General features: G+C 34.2%; 1 protein-coding gene across 1 annotated transcript; it reads left to right on the top strand.

Moving 5' to 3' along the window:
* Positions 1-8901: 8901 nt before the first annotated feature.
* Positions 8902-18111, top strand: LOC145242185 (uncharacterized). Its single transcript, XM_080105182.1, has 2 exons — positions 8902-8948; positions 13834-18111. The coding sequence occupies exon 2, from the start codon at positions 15156-15158 to the stop codon at positions 15972-15974; it is 819 nt and encodes a 272-aa protein (XP_079961308.1). The 5' UTR covers positions 8902-8948; positions 13834-15155; the 3' UTR covers positions 15975-18111.
* Positions 18112-20881: the final 2770 nt, after the last annotated feature.

Genomic DNA, 20881 nt, shown 5'->3' with positions numbered 1-20881 from the left:
TTTGTCTTTATTTCTTGAAGAGAGCATCCCCTGTGAGGTGATTTGGTTATGTAATGACAAATCAGTCTTCAGGGCATATTAATTTGGACTGAACCTTTGAAAGACTACTTCAGGACCATTTTAAATTTGCAGGTTAGGCAATGACTCTTTTTCTTCTGTCCTCTAGACAGCCGATTAAAATTATTCCTCACTGGAAGATATACAACTCAAAGTACATGTGACAGATAAAGCTATTTACTTTAGTATTTTCTTTCACTTTGGCAGTGTTTTAACTTTTGGTAACCTACACCCAATAATGTAGGTCACTCAAATATATTATTTGTTTTATCAAAGAGCTTTCTTTTTCTTTTATTTAATAACGCATTTTGTTATAAAACATAGGAGTTGGTGTTACAGATTATTTAAAGATTAAAGCTTCAAAATGGTGACTCCCAATATGAACACACAAAAGAAGTAACTGCTAAGCATGCCTTCCTTCACTGTAGAACATCTTAGCTGTTTTTGAAGTATATTAATGAGATGGTTGCTCATATTTGTACCCAGCCATTTATACTGCTGGATGTTGCATACATAATTGACGCTGTTGATCTAGCTTGACTCATAAAGAAAGGAATTGTCAACACTGGCCATTTTATTTTGTTTATCTGCAAATAAGTACCCCTATATAATAACCCATCTTCTAACCCCCACCCCCACCTCTATCGATATCTTTTCTGAACTTTCATTACATGGCATTTTTTTTTACTTTATTTTTTTATAATTTTTTTAATAGTTTAGTTTCTCATTATGTTTATTCGACCTCACTCCAACTGATTGAGGTGTTGCATTAAATTTCAAAATATGTGTTAAATAAAACTCCTATTATATCTTATCCACGTGTTGTGTTAATCTTTCTTTGTGTTTGAATCGTTCAAGGTTAAATGAAGATTATTCACGAAGGTTAGACTACATGTCACTTCAGGTCGCAACTCTGCACCTGACACATTTTTCTCCTTTTTTTTTTATTTCTTTATTTTGCGTTATGAGCAGTGTAGGGTGAAGCACTTCTGACAGAATCAAAGATTCTAACTGAGGGGATGACCACCTCAACTTAGCTTCTCCCAGCTCATAACATAATATATAAATAATTTTTTTTAAATAAAAAGAACGATAACTATATCAAAGAAAAAAAAAGAGAGAAATCATATAGATTGGACACAGAACATCAAACATTATTAAATAAAAGGGGAGATGTTATGTTAGGAGTCAATTGCATCCATGAGAGTTGCGTCCCTTTGTTTAATGTTGTAAATCTAAACTCTTACACTAAAACGTCAATAAACAAGATACGAGAAGTCAGCCATCTTGGTCTCAATGATGACATGTTCTGTCCCGTTTTTACTGATAAAAACATAACAAAACAGTTCTCGCTCAAAATTCCTTCATCTCAGTTTCGTCCAAGACACATTCCAAAAATCAGTTAATTTGACTTAAAATCCTTTTATGTTTGACTGAAATCACTAATTCTTTCATCTATTTTACAGTTTAGTCAGGACTGATAAACTGCCCACAACCATCAGTTTCCTTTTTCTTGCCTGAGACCTCGATTAAACATGTCAGTAACCTTGACACATTAAATCCTTGCTTCCATGATTTCTTTTTCTCGGCATGTAAGCAGAAACTGAATTTCAACTCGAAAAATTGCACGTCGTAGCAGAATTGCATGCAAGAAGCTCTACCAATCAGTAAGCAGAATGGGATTACATGATGTAGAAGAGGAGGAGGAGGAGGAGGAGGAGGAGGAGGAGGAGGAACAAAATATAGAGAAGGGGAAAGAAGGAGAAAAGAGAGAAAGAGGCAAAAATAAACTAGTGGAAAGAAATTTTCCACAAGGTGAAACAAATGTTACAATGATGATGATGATGAATTTAGCATTCGACTCCATCTGGTTCCTGAAAAAGCAAGATGGTTGTCACTGATTTCTTTATTCACAACCAATATTTATGGTAAATAAACATGCCTATATTTTATAAACCATCGTCGGCTCCCACTCGTATCTGAGTATTGGGTTCTGTTGCTTGTCACCAGTCTCCTATCTTTGGTATCGATGCCGGTGTGTAATATGGCCGCTGAGTTCGAGTCCATGATCGAAATTTTGCTGACAGTGTTCGCAAGGTAGGATGAAGGGGGGGGGCGGAGTCATTCTCGTCTTTTATTCTCCTCCTTCTTTATTTTCTTTCCTTCTCTCCTCAAAATCCACAGTGCCATCGTGTGCTGCACCTCTCCACATCTATCTGCCCCTGGCAAATTCTTCTCATGAGGACAGGTCGATATTTGTTAGAGCCAGGGTGCACTTGAATTGATCTTTGTAGCATATTTTTGGGGCTCCCTATGGCCTCATACCCAGGGCCAGTTCCCCGTACAGCATTTTCTTGAGGAGCCTTGAATTATCCATCCTGTGGACATGTCCCACCCAGCGGAAGCAGTGGTGAATGATGGTAGCCTCTATGCTTGTCACTGAAGTCCGTTCCAGGACTTCAACATTCATGGTGTGGCTCTCCCAGTTTGTGTGGCGCCTTAGTTTGGTTTGCTGGAAGCATAACAGGTTTTTTATATCGCTTCTATACAGCATCCATGTCTCATGCATACAGGAGCGTGGAGAGGACTATTGCCTGAAACACCATTATTTTGGTGGTGCATGGTTGTTGAAAATGCGGCTGTTTGAGTCGTCCAAAGGTGGAGCAGGTTGCCCTGATCCTGTGTTCCACGTCCTTCTTGCATGTGGGAGCAGATGTGAGGATGCTCCCTAAGTAGGGGAACTGATTCACGTTTTTTAGTGGTTGGTCGTTTATTGTGGTGGTAAAGTTTGGGAGTATCAGTCCTGGTGGATGTTGGACAAGGATTTTGGTCTTGTCTGTGTTGACTTGTATTCCAAAGCATTCATAGGCAGAGTTATGTGCATCTGCTAATGACTGCAGGTCCTCTGCTATCTGACTGACAGTGGCATTGTTGTCAGCATACTGCAGTTCTCATACTGTATACAAGTTTGTCTCCATTCTGGCGCAGAGTCGAGCAAGGTTGAAAATGCCTCCATCCATACAGAATCATAGGTCAATCGAAGGTGTTTCTTGGGGGATCTCATTGAGCATTACTGCCATGTAGAGCGAGAAGCATGTGGGAGCCAGAACACAACCTTGCTTCAGGCCACTGTTGATGGGAAAAGGGCCTGAGAGAGTTCCAATGGGAGACTCTCCCGATCATTCCGTCATGGAGGGCACGCATCAGTTTGACAAAATCTGGTAGACAACTATACCTTGCGAGGACAGACCACATGAGATGTTGTAGCACTTTGTCAAAGGCTTTTTTTCAGATACCAGAAAATGAACATGATGGGCTGTTGCTGTTCAAGGCTTTTCTCTTGTAGTTGTCACACACAAAAGATCATATTTATGGTCCCACAGGAGGGTTGAAAGCCATGCTGGGACTCTGGTAGGACATCTTCTGAGTATGAGGAGGTGATCAAGGAGAATCTAGGCAAAAATCTTACTAGCGATGTTTAATAGTGATATTCCCCGATAGTTGTTGCAGTCCTCTCTGTCCCTCTTCTTAAAGATGGTAATGATGTTAGAATTGCGGAAATCACTGGGGAGGGTCTTGGTTTCCCATATTTTCAGTATGAGGAACATCAAGTGGTTCCTCAGCTTGGGGCCACTGTGATGTTCCAGCGAGATGTTGTCTGGTCCTGGGGCTTTGCTGGGCTTCATGCACTTCAGAGCCTTGTTGAAGTCCTGGACGGAGAGTGGTAGTACTATCAAGTGACAGACGAGATGCTGCAAGGTCATTCTCAGGAGATCATCTGGAGTGTTGGTGTGATCGTTGAGGAGGTTCTCAAAGAGAGACCATCATCTGTTTAGGATACACTTACTGTCTATGATGGTCGTGGCCTCATTCGTGTCCTTTAGGCTGCCTACTGACGACTGTGTGGGGCCGAATATCTCTTTTGTTGCTGCATAAAAGCTGCGCACGTCACGTTGGTCAGCAGACCTCTGTATCTCTGCAGCTTTTCTTTGCCACCAGGTGTTCTTCGCTTCATGGATCCTTCTTTGGCAATCAGCTACAGCTAGCTTATGAGCCCGTTTGTTAGCAGCTGTAGGTTGGTAGCTGTAGTCAAGCATGCTTATCGTTTGGCTTCAATGAGAAGAGATGGTAGTGTCATTCTCAGCAAACCAGTCCTGCCGTTTCTTGATTGTGTAGACCAGTGTCTCCTCCACAGCACTGGTTATGGTGTCTCTGAGGGTAGTCCAGTAGTATTCTTCCATGGCCTGACTCTCAGGGACTGTGAGGTGCCGTTCGCAGGCTTCCCTGAAGTTCTGTGCCAGCTGTGGGTTGCGGAGCTTGCTACAGTCAAAGCATTGGTGTGATACGCTGTCAGGTCCTTCTGGGTTGTCAAAAGGTCATCACGAAAAGTTGGGAGATCAGGAGTCTGTGGTCTATCCAGGAGTCGTCCACACCAGGTATGGATCGAGTCTTGGTCTCTGGCTCTGGTCAGGGCGTAATTCAGGATGAGCCAGTGTTTTTATAAATATAAAACTTTTTTTAATGTGTTACAAATAAGTAGTTTTACCAAAATATTTTTTTCTCTAATTTCCCGATTGTGTTTCTTTGAAATACTTTCGGGTGAAATAACAAATAACTGTTACCAACTCGTTCAAATATAATTTTCTATCAGCCCGTACTGTTTAGAATTTCTGAAACTGTTTGTAGATTTGATTATTTCCAAATATGTTTCGTTACTAACACTTCACTGAGTGAAAAAAAGTCGGTCGATTTATTTATTTTATTTTTCTTGCTTATTTTTTAGATAGTCGCTAATTAAATGGTCTTAAAATAAAAAGAAAGATGTATAGGTTTGCAATACCACTAATCTTAAGTCTGGAGATGGTGCTTGTTGGATTTGGGTATCATCATCATCATTATCATCGTTGGACATTAGCCACTGCGTCCCTGAAAATAGACCGTCATTATTGATTGACAAATTTCACTGTAAAAGTAATGAAACAAAGTTTCCAATAACAAAACTCATAAACAGTTTCCGAAGATTTAAACAATAAATTTTTTTTTTTTTTTTTTTTTTTTACACAGTGATCACCACTTATCAAGGCCCGGAAGCCACTCAGGGATAAGGGTTATTGCAAATACATTACGTTAGTGTGGAGATTTGATGAAGTGTTTACTTAAGGGGGCAGTTCATTAGGAATTTGTTAACATTGGACTTGAAGACATCCAAGTTGTAATCCGGTGGGAAGCAGGCAGACGGAACAGAGTTCCACAGGCGTGCAGTTCTAAGAAATAAGCTCTGTTCATGGAATCCGCGTTTTGATCTAGGCACAGATATAGAGTGGGGAAAATTTTTCACAGTGGATTCAGCTAGACTGGTGTTTTTCGTGAAAGATTGCCTAGGGGGGACCAGAGATTGGAGTTCAGACGAGCACCTGCCATGGAAATAACGATAAAACAAGGATAGGCTCGCAACGTCTCTTCTGTGGGGGAGAGGTTGCAGGGTAGAGAAAAGGGCATCCCCCACTAAGCCACAAAGTCTATTTTGTACTCTGTCAAGGCAGGATAGGCTGTTTTTAGCAGCTCCTGCCCAGATATGGCAACAGTATTCCATCCTTGGACGTACTTGGCTTTTATATAGATAGAGAATTGCATCAGTAGTGAGATATCTTCTGGAGCGATAGAAGGATCCCACCATCTTTCCAGCGACCTTAGCAACAGACTTGATGTACGTGTTCCATTTCAGATCAGGAGTAAAGGTCAAACCCAGAAGCTTGTCAAAACACGGGGCCTCACCCAGACGAGAGCCATCCATCACAATTGATGCCAGATGGGGATCAGAGCGTTGATGATGTAAGGATAGGAGCTTGGTTTTGGATGCATTAAAGGTAACCAGCCACATCTTCCCCCACTGAACCACGCACTCGAGATCAGAGGAGAGAGAATCAGAGAGAACTTTGTCATTTGCAGCCTTTGATGTGTTGCCGTAGATGGTCGTGTCATCAGCATAGATGTCAACGAATGATTTAAGTATGTGTTTAGGGAGGTCATTGATGTAGATCAGGAAGAGAGTTGGGCCCAGGATTGACCCCTGAGGGACTCCAGCATTTATATTGCAGACCTCTGATTTTTGTCCATCTACAACTACTCTTATGAGCCTATCGGAGAGAAATGATTTAATGATTGAGAAAACATTTCCAGTTATACCGTAGCTGGAAATCTTGTGAAGTAGACCCTTATGCCATACCTTGTCGAAGTCCTTTGTTATGTCAAGAGCAATTGCCCTAGAAAGGAAGCCTTTGTCAAGAGATTCACTAATCCTGTGGGATATAACCATCATTTATACATACACGTATTGGTGCAAGTCTATAAATGGTTCACAAGTAATTTTTTTACTATAAAAATCTGAAAAAAATCTTTATAATGTATGTACTTGTCACTGCTTGAAAATGTCATATTCCAAAAATCACGTAAATCGATCAAGTAGTTGTTTTTTTTTTTATTTGTTTGTTTAAGAAAATCAAATATTATCAGACGTTTTATCGGAGATTTGCTACAGGCCATCTTGTTTGAAAGATAACGGCACTAACGACCCCTGGCGGAAATAAGGTGGAAGTATGGGTCATTGGGTCAACAACGGCAGCCCATCGACTATTTTTAGTTGTTTTTTTTTGTTGTTTTTTTTTAATATCAGAAACACTTTTTTATAATATAAATAAACAATAATAAATTAACATACTGAAACATTTTTGGAATTAAAAAAAATATACAAAATGAGAAATTAACATAACGAGAATGTCTAAAACGGTTTTTTTTTAATAGACTTTATTAAGCGAGCATTGAACCATGTAAACCTAGTTTAAGTTTTTTTTTTTCTTAAATATCGAAAACACTTTTTTATAATACAAAAAAAAAATTTAACATGATGAGACATTTTTTGAATTAAAGTCTGTTTTCAGATGCACAAATAAAAAAAAAACTAGTGTTTTCCACAGTCTCTTTATTAAAAGAAGTCAATTTATTTATTTATTAAATAAGCAGTGGCGGCTCGTGCCTGGAGCTGTGGAACTGCAGCACCCCCAAGTCATTTCTACTCATTATTATCGATACACATTAAAAAGAATACGTTTATTTTTTTTTCTTTGTATGTGATAATATATCATATTAATTATATATATATATATATATATATATATATATATATATATATATATATATATATATATATATATATATATATATAATCCTGAAGCTTAATGTCGATAATTGTCCCCATACTCATATACGCATAAAAGCAAAACTTTGCTTGGAGCTGCGAAATTCACAGTTACACTTTCTTAGTGAAATTCGCTTGTGCGCATGCCAGATCTAGAACGGTTAATAATTTGGGACTGTAGTTTTTGCAGTTCCAAACGCAGTGTTTGCGCGTTTTCGCTTATTATTTTTTTTTTTTTTAAGAGGCTTTGTTTACAAATGTTTTCTTTTTATTATTATTAAAAAGTGTAACGTGTTCTTGTAAATAAAATCTCCACCTTTAAAAAAAAAAATTCCCACACTTTTAAATGCGATTTAAGCAGACAAAAATATATAATATGCCAACCTTTTTTTTTTTTAATTAAAAGTGTTCGGACTTTTAGCCTTGAAGTTACCAATGTTATTTTTTATTTTACCTATATGGCTTATTTTATTTGTATTTTTAAGTAGTTTAAAATTTATTTATTTTGTAGTAGTTTAACTTTACAGAATAAAAAATATTTACATTTTTTTTTTTATAGAAAAGCGAAAAGTTTATTTTTTAAAATACATTTTAGTTAGAAATGTTTTTGCCTTATATATATACACACACACATATATTCACACACTTATATATACACACACATATATATATACACATATATACACCCACACACATATATATACACACATATATACACACACACATATATATACACACATATACACACACACATATATATATACACACATATATATATACACACATATATATACACACACATATATATACACACATATATATATACACACGATATATATATATACACATATATATATATACACACATATATACACGCACATATATACACACACACACACATATATACACATATATATATACACGCATATATATATACATACACACTATATATATATACACGCACACATTATATATATATATATATATATATACATATATATATATATACTTGTTTATTGTTATATAAACATGGTTACATCCTGCTGCTACAAATAGCCACTTGTTTCAATCAAACAACAGATATCATCAGGCAGCGACTTGACTATTCAAAAGTTCAATGAATAATGATTATTCACTTATATCACTTGTTTGTTGTACATTTTGCTTATTTACTATTTCTCGGCTGTTAACTAGACTACCTGAATGTCAGAAATACATTCTCACTGAAGTTTCAGAATAAAACAATAACAAAAAAATGTTGCTTGTTTATATATATTAATCGGGAAGTATATTTAGTCTTCGTTTGTGCAATGTTGGCTGTCTTGTTTCGGTTCTGTTCCGATTTCAATAAATTAATTTTCAAATATAGCACAAGCAACTTTTTATTCATCGAATTCCCACATATTGTCATTTGGGTGTTTATTATGTTAGTCATTTGAGTGGTCTTGTTTTCGTAAATATGACTAGTTAAGTTAAGCAATGTTAGTTAGGTCAACATTATCCCCCATTTTTTTCGGCCTCATGTCACATTTGGTATTATACTTTTTGTATAAAATATTTAACGAATAAAAAAAAAAAAAAAAAAAAAAAACTTTTATTCAGTGGGAGCATTATTTCGTTTGACACCGGTCAGTCTATAAAGTGTTGATGTGTGATTTAGTTTCGCATTTGCCGTGAAGACAAACGAATAAAATAGGTAAGCTTTTTGTTCATTTGAGATCATTTTTAAAAAATATTACAGATGGTTTGGCACTTATGTCAATGACATGGGGCGTCCGAGATGATATCTCGACTCATTTCTTTGAATGCCTTCTGTCGGCCGTTCTGTGAACCTGAACCTCAAATATAAACAAGTGTCTCCGAGAACGCAAAAATCTATAATAACGAAATAAAGAACAAGAAAATATATGAAAATCGAAACATCTATTGTATAAAAAAAATGTATCAAAATATAATTTTTAAGTTTTAATAGTATTTCCTTTTCTGCGTGACTTATAACTGAAAAAAAAAAAAGAAATAAATATGTAAAAAACATGAAACATTTATAAATTGTTTTTAGAATTATTTGGGGTTTTTTGTTTTGTTTTTTGTTTTTTTTACAGTATAAAAATGTATCAAAATATAATTTTAGTTTGCCAAACCAGGTAATCACTAAAATGGACACTTAAAGGTCGACACCGTATCTTAGCACTAGCAGAAGCTTTTTTTTTTCTTTTTTTTTTCTTTTTTTTTTTTTTTTTTTACATGTTTCACAAACTTTAAATGGGCCAAATATAATCGTATAAAATTACTGTCAATAATTTATTGAAAATATGATCGATCATCATGTTATAAAAATTTAATTTAAATTAACCACGTTGTTTAACAAATAATGCAAGATGAAGTTTTAAAATGATTAAATATATTTTATTTTATAATTTAACATTAAAAACATTGAACAATAAAAATAAAATTTTTGGCATTTATGTATTTTTGGTACTATGCTAAAATAATAATGTTATTATTTTGAAAGCCATTCTTAACATGGGGAGGTGTTTTGTAACTTTTCTGTGCTTTCACTTTACAATTAAAAAAAAAAGTTTTCATTAAACTTTAATTTAACCTGAAAAAAAAAATATTAAAAAATAGCGTTGTACCAAAAATGCATAAGCACCAAATTTTGGTTTAATTTTACAGTAGATATTGTTCTCGGATGCATACGATGGCAGATGGTACCACTAGGTGTATCAGAATTTTTGGGCAAGTCACCATTGAAAACATTTCATTAAATAGATTTGCCATGTCTACAAGCTTATAATATTATGAAAATGTAATTTTAAACCCTAATTTTTATTTCAATAAAATGAGCAAAGACCAAATTTTAAAATCATAAAAGGTTTAATCGAAAAATATACAATATTTTTTTTATCAGTTTTCTTTAAAAAAGATTTCATGAAAATCAACAAATTTTACCTCATCGAAATATAATAAATATATATAACTGCCAAAAAAATCACTTACCTGTTCAAAATTACTACGCTTTTGTCTGCTTCTATTCTTCGTGTATAAGAATTTGTCCATATTTATATATTATATTCCATGTATTTTTTAAATAACAGGATTTTTAAACAAAGAGTTCAGAAAAACGTTTGTTTTTTTTATTTTTGGGTAAATGTTATCCGTCATTAATAAAACCGGAAGTTTGTCGATTTCTTATATACGGAACCAGCGAAGTGACAAAAGTAATTATTTCAAAAACGTAAAAACAACACATTAATAATCTCGATAGTAACTATATGAATAAACAAACATTTAATGTAATAATAACGAACAAAAACACGTTTTTTTTATTTTACTATAAGCATATTTTATTCAGTTTTGTATAAAATAAATGAATATTTATGTATATAAGTGGTCAGTATGTGCTACCATATTTGAAAATATGAACATTTCATTCGTGGATTTTGGCCAATTACAAAAAATTCGCTCAACCAAATTTCTATTTTTTTTCTCTTGAAGAAATACATGAATTTTTGATTTAATATACATTTTAATTCTTTTTTATTGAATGAATTTTTTTAAAAAATATCTAAAAAAAAAGAAAACATTGAATAAAATAGAAAAAATTGTCGTCAGCGTCCAATATTTACTGAACAATTAAAGCATAACATAAAATTTCACTTAACAAAAAAAAAATCAACGTGGTTTAAAAAAAAAAGGTTTTACACTTTGGACTTTACAGGTAAATTTAAAAAAATACTTCTTTTTTTCGTTTTAAATAAGAATATTTTATTTATTGATCTTTTATCTTCAATTTGTGATATATAAAACTTTGGTGAGTAAATTAATTATTTAAATTCTAATAGACATTTCAAAATGGGGGGGTGAATTTGAAAAAAAACGTTTGTCTAAAATATTATATTCGGTTTATTGGAAAGAGCATAAAATTTCACATTGACCCTGAAAATATCGTAAAAAATTTAACCAATAGAAAAATTTTGATAGATTTTTAAAGTTTAAAAATTGAAAAATATTTAACTCGTAAAATTTGATTAATTTCATTACGTAAAAAAAAATGGCTGCATGAAGGCGCGTCGGCATTTTGTAAACACTGTTTTTCAAAAAATAAAAAATAATATTTCTATTATTTTTAAACAACTTTAATAGTTTATTTTGGAAGTATATTCAATAAAGAAAATAAACAACCCAATTTAAAAAGAGAAATTACGAGTTTTTATATTTTATTCGCAGTTTTTTGTTAGGGGTGTCAAAAATTCCCCCGAGATTCTGATATACCTATGGTACCACGCTATTCTTATATAGATTTTTTTTTCAGGTTAAATTAAAGTTTCACGATATCTTTGTTTTGTTTTTTTTTAATTGTAAGGTGAAAGTACAGAATAGTTACAAAACACCCTCACCTCCTCACTAAGAATGTTTTAAAAAATAATAACGTTATCATTTCAGCACTGCACCAAAAATACGTAAGTACCCAAAATTTCATTTTTATTGGTCAATGTTTTTAATTTTAAATTATAAAATAAAATATATTTAATCATTTTTAAACTTCATCTTGCATTATTTTTTTAATTTGTTAAACAAAGTGGTTAATTTTAATTAAATTTAATCACATGATTACATTTTCAATTTTAAAGTTTGTGAAACCTGTAAAAAAAAAAAGCTTCTGCTAAGATACCGGTGTCTGTGAAACCTGCAAAAAGAAAGCTTTTGTTAAGATACCGGTTTCGACCTTTAACTGTTCCTTTTAGTGATTACCTGGTTTGAGAATATTTGTACAACTAAACGGCAAATCTGCCTTTTTTTTTCTTTTTTTTTTCAGTTTTTTTTGCAGTTTTTTGCAGTTTTTGTATGTTCTTCGCCAACAACTTTTTTTTTTTCAATTTTACTCGTCTCTTCAAAAGAACAAGAACGGTTGGACGTAAGGCTTTTCAATGTGGGAAGCTCTATCTCCCCCAAAATGGTTCTTTAAGATTGTGCAACACTGATATCGATATTAATTGAACGTGTTCTTTGAATGGATCTCTGTTAAATAATAGTTTGAAAAAATTTAAGTGTAAATAAGAGAGAAAAAGAGAGAGAGAGAACATTAAAAACAGAGATAGAAAAATTATTAAGTTTGCTGGTAATCTTAACTTCTTAGCTAAGTTAGTATTAGTCTCCTCTGCGGCATGGGTCATGGCGTCTCTGACGGTGGTCCAGTGGTGCCCTACCATGGCTTGATCTCTAGGGTCTGTGAGGTGTTGTTCGCAGGCTCCCCTGAAGTTCTGTGGCGGCTGTGGGTTGCAGAACTTGCTACAGTACAAAGCGTTGATGTGATACGCTGTCAAGTATCTTTCTGGGTGGTCGAAGGGTCATCAAAGAGAATCGGGAGCAGCCATCATTCTGCACAAAGCTATCAAATGAAATGAAATGTAAGTATAAACAGCTTAATCAAAGATACTACATCTCTGGATTCCCAGGGAGTTTGGATTATTTTTAAATTCTCAAATGTTTAAGGAGTATCGAATAGGTTTTAAAATTTTATATCCACTTAGCAAAGATATGCTCACATATTTTTGCTAGGCTGTAAATATATAATTGTGAAAGAATTAAGTATAAGACAGAGTTAAACCAAAATTAATTGATTTGAACTATTAAAAGAATTTCAAACACTATTAATGTTTACTCATTTTTTATTATCATTTATGTTTGAATTCATGTTTGAAAACCATACATCTATGACATTATGCTAAAGCAATAATTATTTTGTTATGTTTTAAGCTCTATTTATAAAAAATATTTGCCCAAAATATTTCAGTTGGTAGTGTTCTGTACTCCTTCCTCTAAACTCACTTCAACAACAACAATCAGAAGCAGGTGACTCTAAACAGACTTTCCTTTATCCATTGACAAGGTGAGATAATTCAATTGTCTTAACTCAGAGATTAACAAGTAGAACCTTAGATTGAAGTATTTTTGTCCTGACATCAGCTTTATTTAATGATAATTTATTATCTATTCTCCATTTCTAAAAGTAATGAGACCTATTTTGCAATGTATTTATTATGCTTTAAAAATTGTAACAGATAGACACACAGATACATCTTTATTTTTATAAGACTAGCAAGACTACCTGACGTTGCCTGCAGCAAAAGTGTAACATATTTCTATTAAAATTTCTATCTCTACCTCTCTCTAGCAGTCCCCCTTTTCTCCTCTCTTGTTTAACCCTTTCTTTCCCAACCCCCTCGTTCTCCTCCACCCTGCCCATTCCTCTCTAATTGAACATGCACATACACACATACAAATCTCTCTTTTATATAATATATAGGAATAAGGTGGCATTCTCTTTCTAAATTAGTATATAATAATAATGAAAAACCGACCCTCCCTAACAAAACGTGGCCTTGTTGACTCTCAGAAAATTAATTTTATTTTTTCTATATTTTACATATTATTTAACCAGGGCAACGCAACGCTGATCAAGAATATAGCAACTTTCTGGGTCTTTGTTTGTAGTTTTTGATTTTTAGTTGAATATATTTACACACAGATAATATACAATAGATTAATATTAACAAAATAATTTTATTTATTCACAGGTATCAGTTTCAGCAAACAATGGAATGAGTAATTTGTTTAAAATACTTGAAGAGAAACCATTTTTTAAAACGAAACAAAATTTGCTTGTATGAAGTTTCAACAAATTCAACACACAGTAAGCACAGGGTCACATCAGGATATAAATACATTCTGATAATGCCGATTCTTATCAGGTATAATTTCCCAGGTATCAAACTTCAAAAAACATGTGAACATTGATTGGAGAAAGGCCAGCTTTGAAAAATGTGTACTTCGGCATTTTGCTCGAATATATAAGCTTCAAATGTGCCTAAAAAACTGATTCAATATATACAAATACTTCACCAAATTGTTTGGTAATTTTAAATATTTAAAAGAAAACATATAGAAACCCGAATCTTAACAAGTTTTCAGATCACAATTATAAGAGAATTGCAGTTAAAGCTGTTTGTATGAAAGTAAATGAAACAGACGTATGTTTAATATTGCACAAAGATATTTGACTTTAATATCAATTTTAAATATTATAAATAAATATTTATAACAAGAAAGGCAAATCACCATTGTAAAAGTATTGCAGCTAAAAACCATTAAAAAATACAGGATTTTCTCAGAAAAACATATTGAAAACATACATACCAATATGTTCAGGATAAAATCTAAACAATTGTGATGCCTGTATAGAGTATGATTGTTTTGTAAACATTTTTTCTTCTCGGTGATGTCACGTGTCAGATTTTAGAAAAATTTCACTCATTATTTCAGGTAGTCTTAGAACCCAAATACGCTTGTCTGAACAAGTGTAACATAATAGAGAAACTGCATGGATTGTCATATTCAATGTTGTTATTTGAATGATTCGTTCAAATATAGGTCAGATAAGTAAAAAGAAAAACTACTGAGAAATACTGATTAAGAATAGCAAGTATAAAGTTTTAATACTAAGTTCGTTTTATAAACGTTTTTATCATTGGTATATGTAGGAGAGAGAAATTGAAAATATCTATTAGACAAGTGCCTTTGGTCTCTGTGTAGTGGTTTGTCAGGAAAAACTTTACATGAGGATACTTTCACCCTACAAGTACAGTCTGACCAAATATTCAATATATTACAGTACAGTAGAACCCCAGAATACGGCATCAAAAATTAGTAATAAAATACAGTACTGTATACACATGTATATAATCAAATAACATTATGAATAATACCGTAAGGTAGGGCAAATACTGTAACCAGGGTCTGGAAAACTATTCCACACCGTAACCTGGAAAAAAAATGTATCCTAGAGCCACTGTATCCCGGGGTTCTACTCTATCTATCCATTGAGGCTTCAAAAAGTGTGATGAATGTGTGGATTGTTTGTTTTATAAACATTTTCTTTTCACAAGATAATTTAAGAATTGCCGTTCTTCATTTTCAAATATTTCAAAACATGCAAACACTTGTGGGTGAAAAACGATTTTCCTGTGAACTGTGTGGATCATCATTTTCAGAAAGTCCTTCATTGAAAAGACACGTCAGAATACACACTGGCGAGAAGCCTTATTCTTGTGTTGTTTGTGGGTCATCGTTTTCAGAGTATACATCATGGAAACGACATGAGAGAACACACACTGGTGAAAAACCCTATTCATGTGACGTGTGTGGCTCAACATTTTCACAAAATTCACATTTAAAATCGCACCAGAAAAAACACACTCAAAAAGGAGCATATTCCTGTGATATTTGTGGATCATCATTCTTAGAGTATACATTATTGAAAAGACACCAGAGAAAACACGCTGGTAGAAAACCCTATACATGTGACGTGTGTGGGTCAGCATTTTCACAAAATTCGCATTTGAAATCACACCAGAGGACACACACTCGAGAGAGAGCGTATTCATGTGATGTTTGTGGTTCAGCATTTTCACATAATTCGAATTTGAAAAGGCATGTTCGAATACACACTGGCGAGAAGCCATATTCTTGTGTCATTTGTGGGTCATCATTTTCAGAGTATACATCATGGAACCGACACTTGAGAACACACACTGGTGAAAAACCTTATTCTTGTGAAGTGTGTGGCTCAACGTTTTCACAAAATTCACATTTAAAATCGCACCAGAAAAAAACACACCCAAAAGAACCTCTCCAGCTCGAACAAAAAAGAGAGAAATGATAACTTTTTTATATGTACGGGTAATCAGTTTTAAAATAGTCAAATTGTAAAACACAAGAAAATCACATACCACATAATTCTTCCTTGAAAATTTACATCGAATTTTTATTGAATTTACATACAATAGAGTAACAGTTGCACTAAAGAGATTAGTATATTGCATATACGATGAATGATTAGTATCTTAGCGAGTGAATATTTGGAATCCAGTTAGAACAAATACTTAAGAAAATTTTTTAAAAGTGACCTCAAGAAGAAGAGGAAACTTGACAACCTACTCTCTTCGTTACTAAGATCTTTCTGTGCAGAGGTTTATCATAACAACCTTGCATGAGGATAGGTCCCACTATAAGTAAACCCTGAGCAAATATTCAAAATAACATATTATTTGCATTCCAAATAAGATACCCTCAATATAACTAACTTACACTTGCATATACAATGAATCATGCACTGTCTCTAAATGATGTTGCTTAGAGTAACACCACTAAACTGGATACTCAACAAGACTAGTAAGATGTCCAATATGATGAGAAAATTTTAAGCAATATGAGAATTAGTAAAAGCGTATGGATCATCATTTTGGCAGCATTCAAATTCTAAAACACTAGAAAGCACATACGCAAGAAAACTTCATCTTCTGGCATGTGAGAGCCAGCGTTTTAACATAGTCCTTCCTTGAAGATTTACAATTTGAAAACACAAGAAACAAATACAGAAGAGAAAGCTTACACATATGAAATGTATGGTCGATGGAGTTCATTTGTAAGAAAATAAGCATGTAAACATGCTGATGAGGGGTATTTTTCTTGTTAGATGTACAGAGCATCATTTTTACGGAATGGTCATTTGAAAATACATCATCGAGCATGTAGTGAATTCGTATTTGAAAACACAAGAAAACAAATATGGAAGCGGAACCCTACACTTATAAAGTGTGTGGCTCATTACTTTAATAGAGTTCATTAGTAAAAATAAGCATGCACATGCATCTCCGTAAACCATCCAGATTTAATCTTCATTTGAGGTCTTCAGATCTATAAGCCCATCTTTACAACTCCCATCACACATCCACTGTTTCATTATTCCTTTCCATGTAACACTTATTTGCACACATCACTGACCAGGTTTCACTTCCATACATCAATACACTTTATACACATTCTGTACAGACACTTCCTTTGATTGACAGCAGTAATGCTCCTAAAGAAGTGACTCTGCTGGTTCAGCCATGTTGCAACACGGGAGAGTTCATTCACAAAGCAATAGCTGCATAACTACTCCAAGAGGCAAGCTGAAGACATGGTTACACACCATCAAATCCGGCCAACATCATACCTAGCTCCAATTTATGGATCTATGGTGCTCGCCACTTATACAAGTTATATTATTCTGGATAATGTGGATGGTTTTCAGCACAAGGTTTAATTTTGGGAAAACATATTAAAGAGACATTTCTTTTTTTCTTAAGTGTGCTTTCTCTTTGCAATAATAAACAATAGAGAATATACTGTATATATATATATATATATATATTATTCCTTAATTGGAATTCATTTTTTAGATGAGCATTATATATTAATTTATTTTTATTTTTATTTCGGACTATTATTCTCATCTTTATTAGTTGTTGTCTTTGATCTTTTATTGGTTTTGTTTATTCACAACGTTTCGGCCAACTATTCCTCTGGCCTTTGTCAGGTGGTAACCGTGACGGATAGGAACTTCGAATCTCCCAACTGCATTCTCAGCCATCACTGCCATCTGTAGTTGTTGTCGTCTCACCACATTTTGGCCAATTAACCTCTGGCACGCTTTGGGTGGGATTGAAACCACTATCTTCAGACAATGTTCATCTGGAACTGTAGAGATTCAACGTCTCTATCAACTGCGCCACGGGCCCCAAAGGGCGATCAAGGTTGTATTCTTTGATCTTATAAATCCACGTTTATTTATCTGATCTTCTATAGTCGGGTCCGTACCGATTGGTATATATATATATATATTATTCCTTAATTGGAATTCATTTTTGAGATGAGCATTATATATTAATTTATTTTTATTTCAATGGTGCAGTTGATAGAGATGTTGAATCTCTTACCACCTGACGAAGGCCAGAGGAATAGTTGGTCGAAACGTTGTGAATAAACAAAACCAATAAACGATCAAAAACAACAACTAATAAAGATGAGAATAATAGTCCGAAATTAAAATATACTGTATATTCTTCTGTATAAGAAAAATCACAATAATAAATACTATAGATGCTCTTGTGACGTGTATCATTTGAACTGTTCATAGCATAGTTGTTTGATTAGAATAAAGGTAAATGTAAATATGATTCTTTGTAGCAATTGATAACTCTATTGACTCTATTTTATATACTGTCCTATTGCTATGTTGCAGCCTTGCAGGTCAGTAATAATTAAGACAAATACAATGTTATAGTTAGCAAAAAATATGCTACAGAAGTACACATGATTCTGGCGGCTATAGCTGTCATGAATTGCTATCCAAGAACATGTTTAATGTAACTATATTTATAGTCTCTGGATACGTCTATTATTCTAGAAATAGGTATATCAGCTTACCTCATAATATGCTGCAAAGAAGAAAGAGAAGACAATGATATTGTTATGTAATAAAAAAAATACATTTTTTTTTTGTTTAGACAAACTGGAAAGAGATTAAAGACAGTTAATAGTAAACTTTAAAAAATTTAAAGCACTTTACTTCCTGGCAAAATACTAGTTGGTTGCTGAGTTTGGAGAGCTACAAAGCATTCAATTTTTAAGATTCCCGAAATCCTGATGTCATATGGATTACATATTCTTTGAAGTTTTTCCGACAAACCCTTTATGTATGGTATATAAACCATGGTGAGCTTTCAGGTGGTGTCTTTTGGTGCCTGGTCAAGATTTCTTGGAGATGATGTCATGCTCTCTGGATAGTTTTTTTTTCAATGGAGGGTATCTCTTGAACTGTACATCTCTTGATATGCATTGCGGTTACTACATATCCCATAGAAATTAGAAAAGGAAAGTTAAGGTGTTTAAAATAATGAAAAGAACGTTGCTCATATCTGATATTAATAGAAGTAACTTACTTAAAACATAACAGACGTCACTTGTAAAAAACAAAACAAGAACAGCAACAAAGAAATTGATTATGAAAAATTACTTTCAATGAATAAAAAAGTAAAACACACCAACATCTATATATCTATAAAAGTGAACGTGTCTGTGTACATTTTCATTCGCAATAACTCGAAATTTGATATACAGGGTACTGAGATTTGGGAAAATCTACGTGATCGGTTTTCGGCCAGAAATTTCGCTGTTAAGGGGTCAAAGTTCAGCAATTTGATCTTTGAGAACTCTACCAAACTCCTCCGACAATTTTGAGTCTAATCACTTGAAATTTTAGATATAGGTTCCTTGGACATGGGTCTAACTTAATAATGTAATTTGAGACGAAAACAATAAATTTTAAGGAGTCAAAGTTTAAAAAAATTGACCGTTTTTTTTTTGTTTTTTTTTTTGCTCAGCATACACCTCCAAACACCCGGGCATCCATGCTAGTACTCAATAAACCAGAAAAAAAAATAAAACCAGGATAAACAATTAAGATACCAACTAAGAGTAAATAAATCAATAATAAATAAATAAAAATAAAATAATAAAAAAAATTTTGTATATAGTAAAACAGACGTTATGTCCCTTGCCCAGTACTCCTCTTTTGAATGGACACCCACTTCCATATTAGAACTAATAATAGCAGTCATTCAATAAAAAAAAGTTCTTGTTCTATACACACGTATCTAGTTATTTATTCTCGTACCATTATTAACATGTATACTGTTCACAATTGAATACTATAAAGAATACAATACTCGCCTTGGCCTTCGGGACAAGATCAGAGTGTAGTATCTGTTCCGGCAGATGCTGCACTTAAGATGATTTGTACCAGTCAATGGAGGGGAAACCCTCTATACTGGGAACCGCCTGGGTAATACCTAGGAGGTCCACCCTCCCAGGCCTTGCCACCGGGCTTTCCAGTGGGGCAAGTTTATTGCTTGCTGCCTGAGGCGCCCCGACCGGGGAATGCCGACGGGGTTACTCAGGCAATTTTTAAAATTGCAGGAGTGCCCCTCCTTTAGGGGAGCCTGCGGGGTTCCCACTTTCCGGCCTTGTGCCACATAATGCTGATGTGGGCAGCATTTAAATAAAAACCCTCTATACTGGGACAATTATTATTTTTGGTAACCAGAGTGACCCCTTTTAGGGGAGCTGGTTTTTACCTCACATTAAAAACGGCCTTGTGCCTAATTTGTTCAGTGGGGGAGCAAATAAATACCATCTGTTCCGGCAGATGCTGCACTTAAGATAATTTGTACCAGTCAATGGAGGGGAAACCCTCTATACTGGGACAATTATTATTTTTGGTAACCAGAGTGCCCCCTTTTTGCCTACTTTAAGGGGAGCTGGTTGTTACCTCACATTAAAAACGGCCTTGTGCCTAATTTGCTCAGTGGGGGAGCAAATAAATACCATCTGTTCCGGCAGATACTGCAAGCTATGACTGGCTATGACTAGCAAGGACCAGATGTGGGGGCAGCCCCACATGCCTGACCTTTAACCGGCTCCCATTTCCCACCTCTCGGGAGCTGGTCCCCTTTTCCCCTTCCCCCTCCCTTCACTCCTCACATTAAAAATTGGCCTTGTGCCTAATTTGCTCGGTGGGGGAGCAAATAAATACCATCTGTTCCGGCAGATACTGCAAGCTATGACTAGCAAAGACCAGATGTGGGGGCAACCCCACATATCTGACCTTTAACCAGCTCCAATTTCCCACCTCTCGGGAGCTGGTCCCCTTTTCCCCTTCCCCCTCCCTTCACTCCTCACATT

Source organism: Euprymna scolopes, chromosome 21 (genome assembly GCF_053919585.1).
Source record: "Euprymna scolopes isolate OS-2025 chromosome 21, ASM5391958v1, whole genome shotgun sequence".
Lineage (NCBI taxonomy): Eukaryota > Metazoa > Mollusca > Cephalopoda > Sepiida > Sepiolidae > Euprymna > Euprymna scolopes.
Note: the sequence above shows the minus strand (reverse complement) of the source record. Positions and strands in the feature narration are given on the sequence as shown.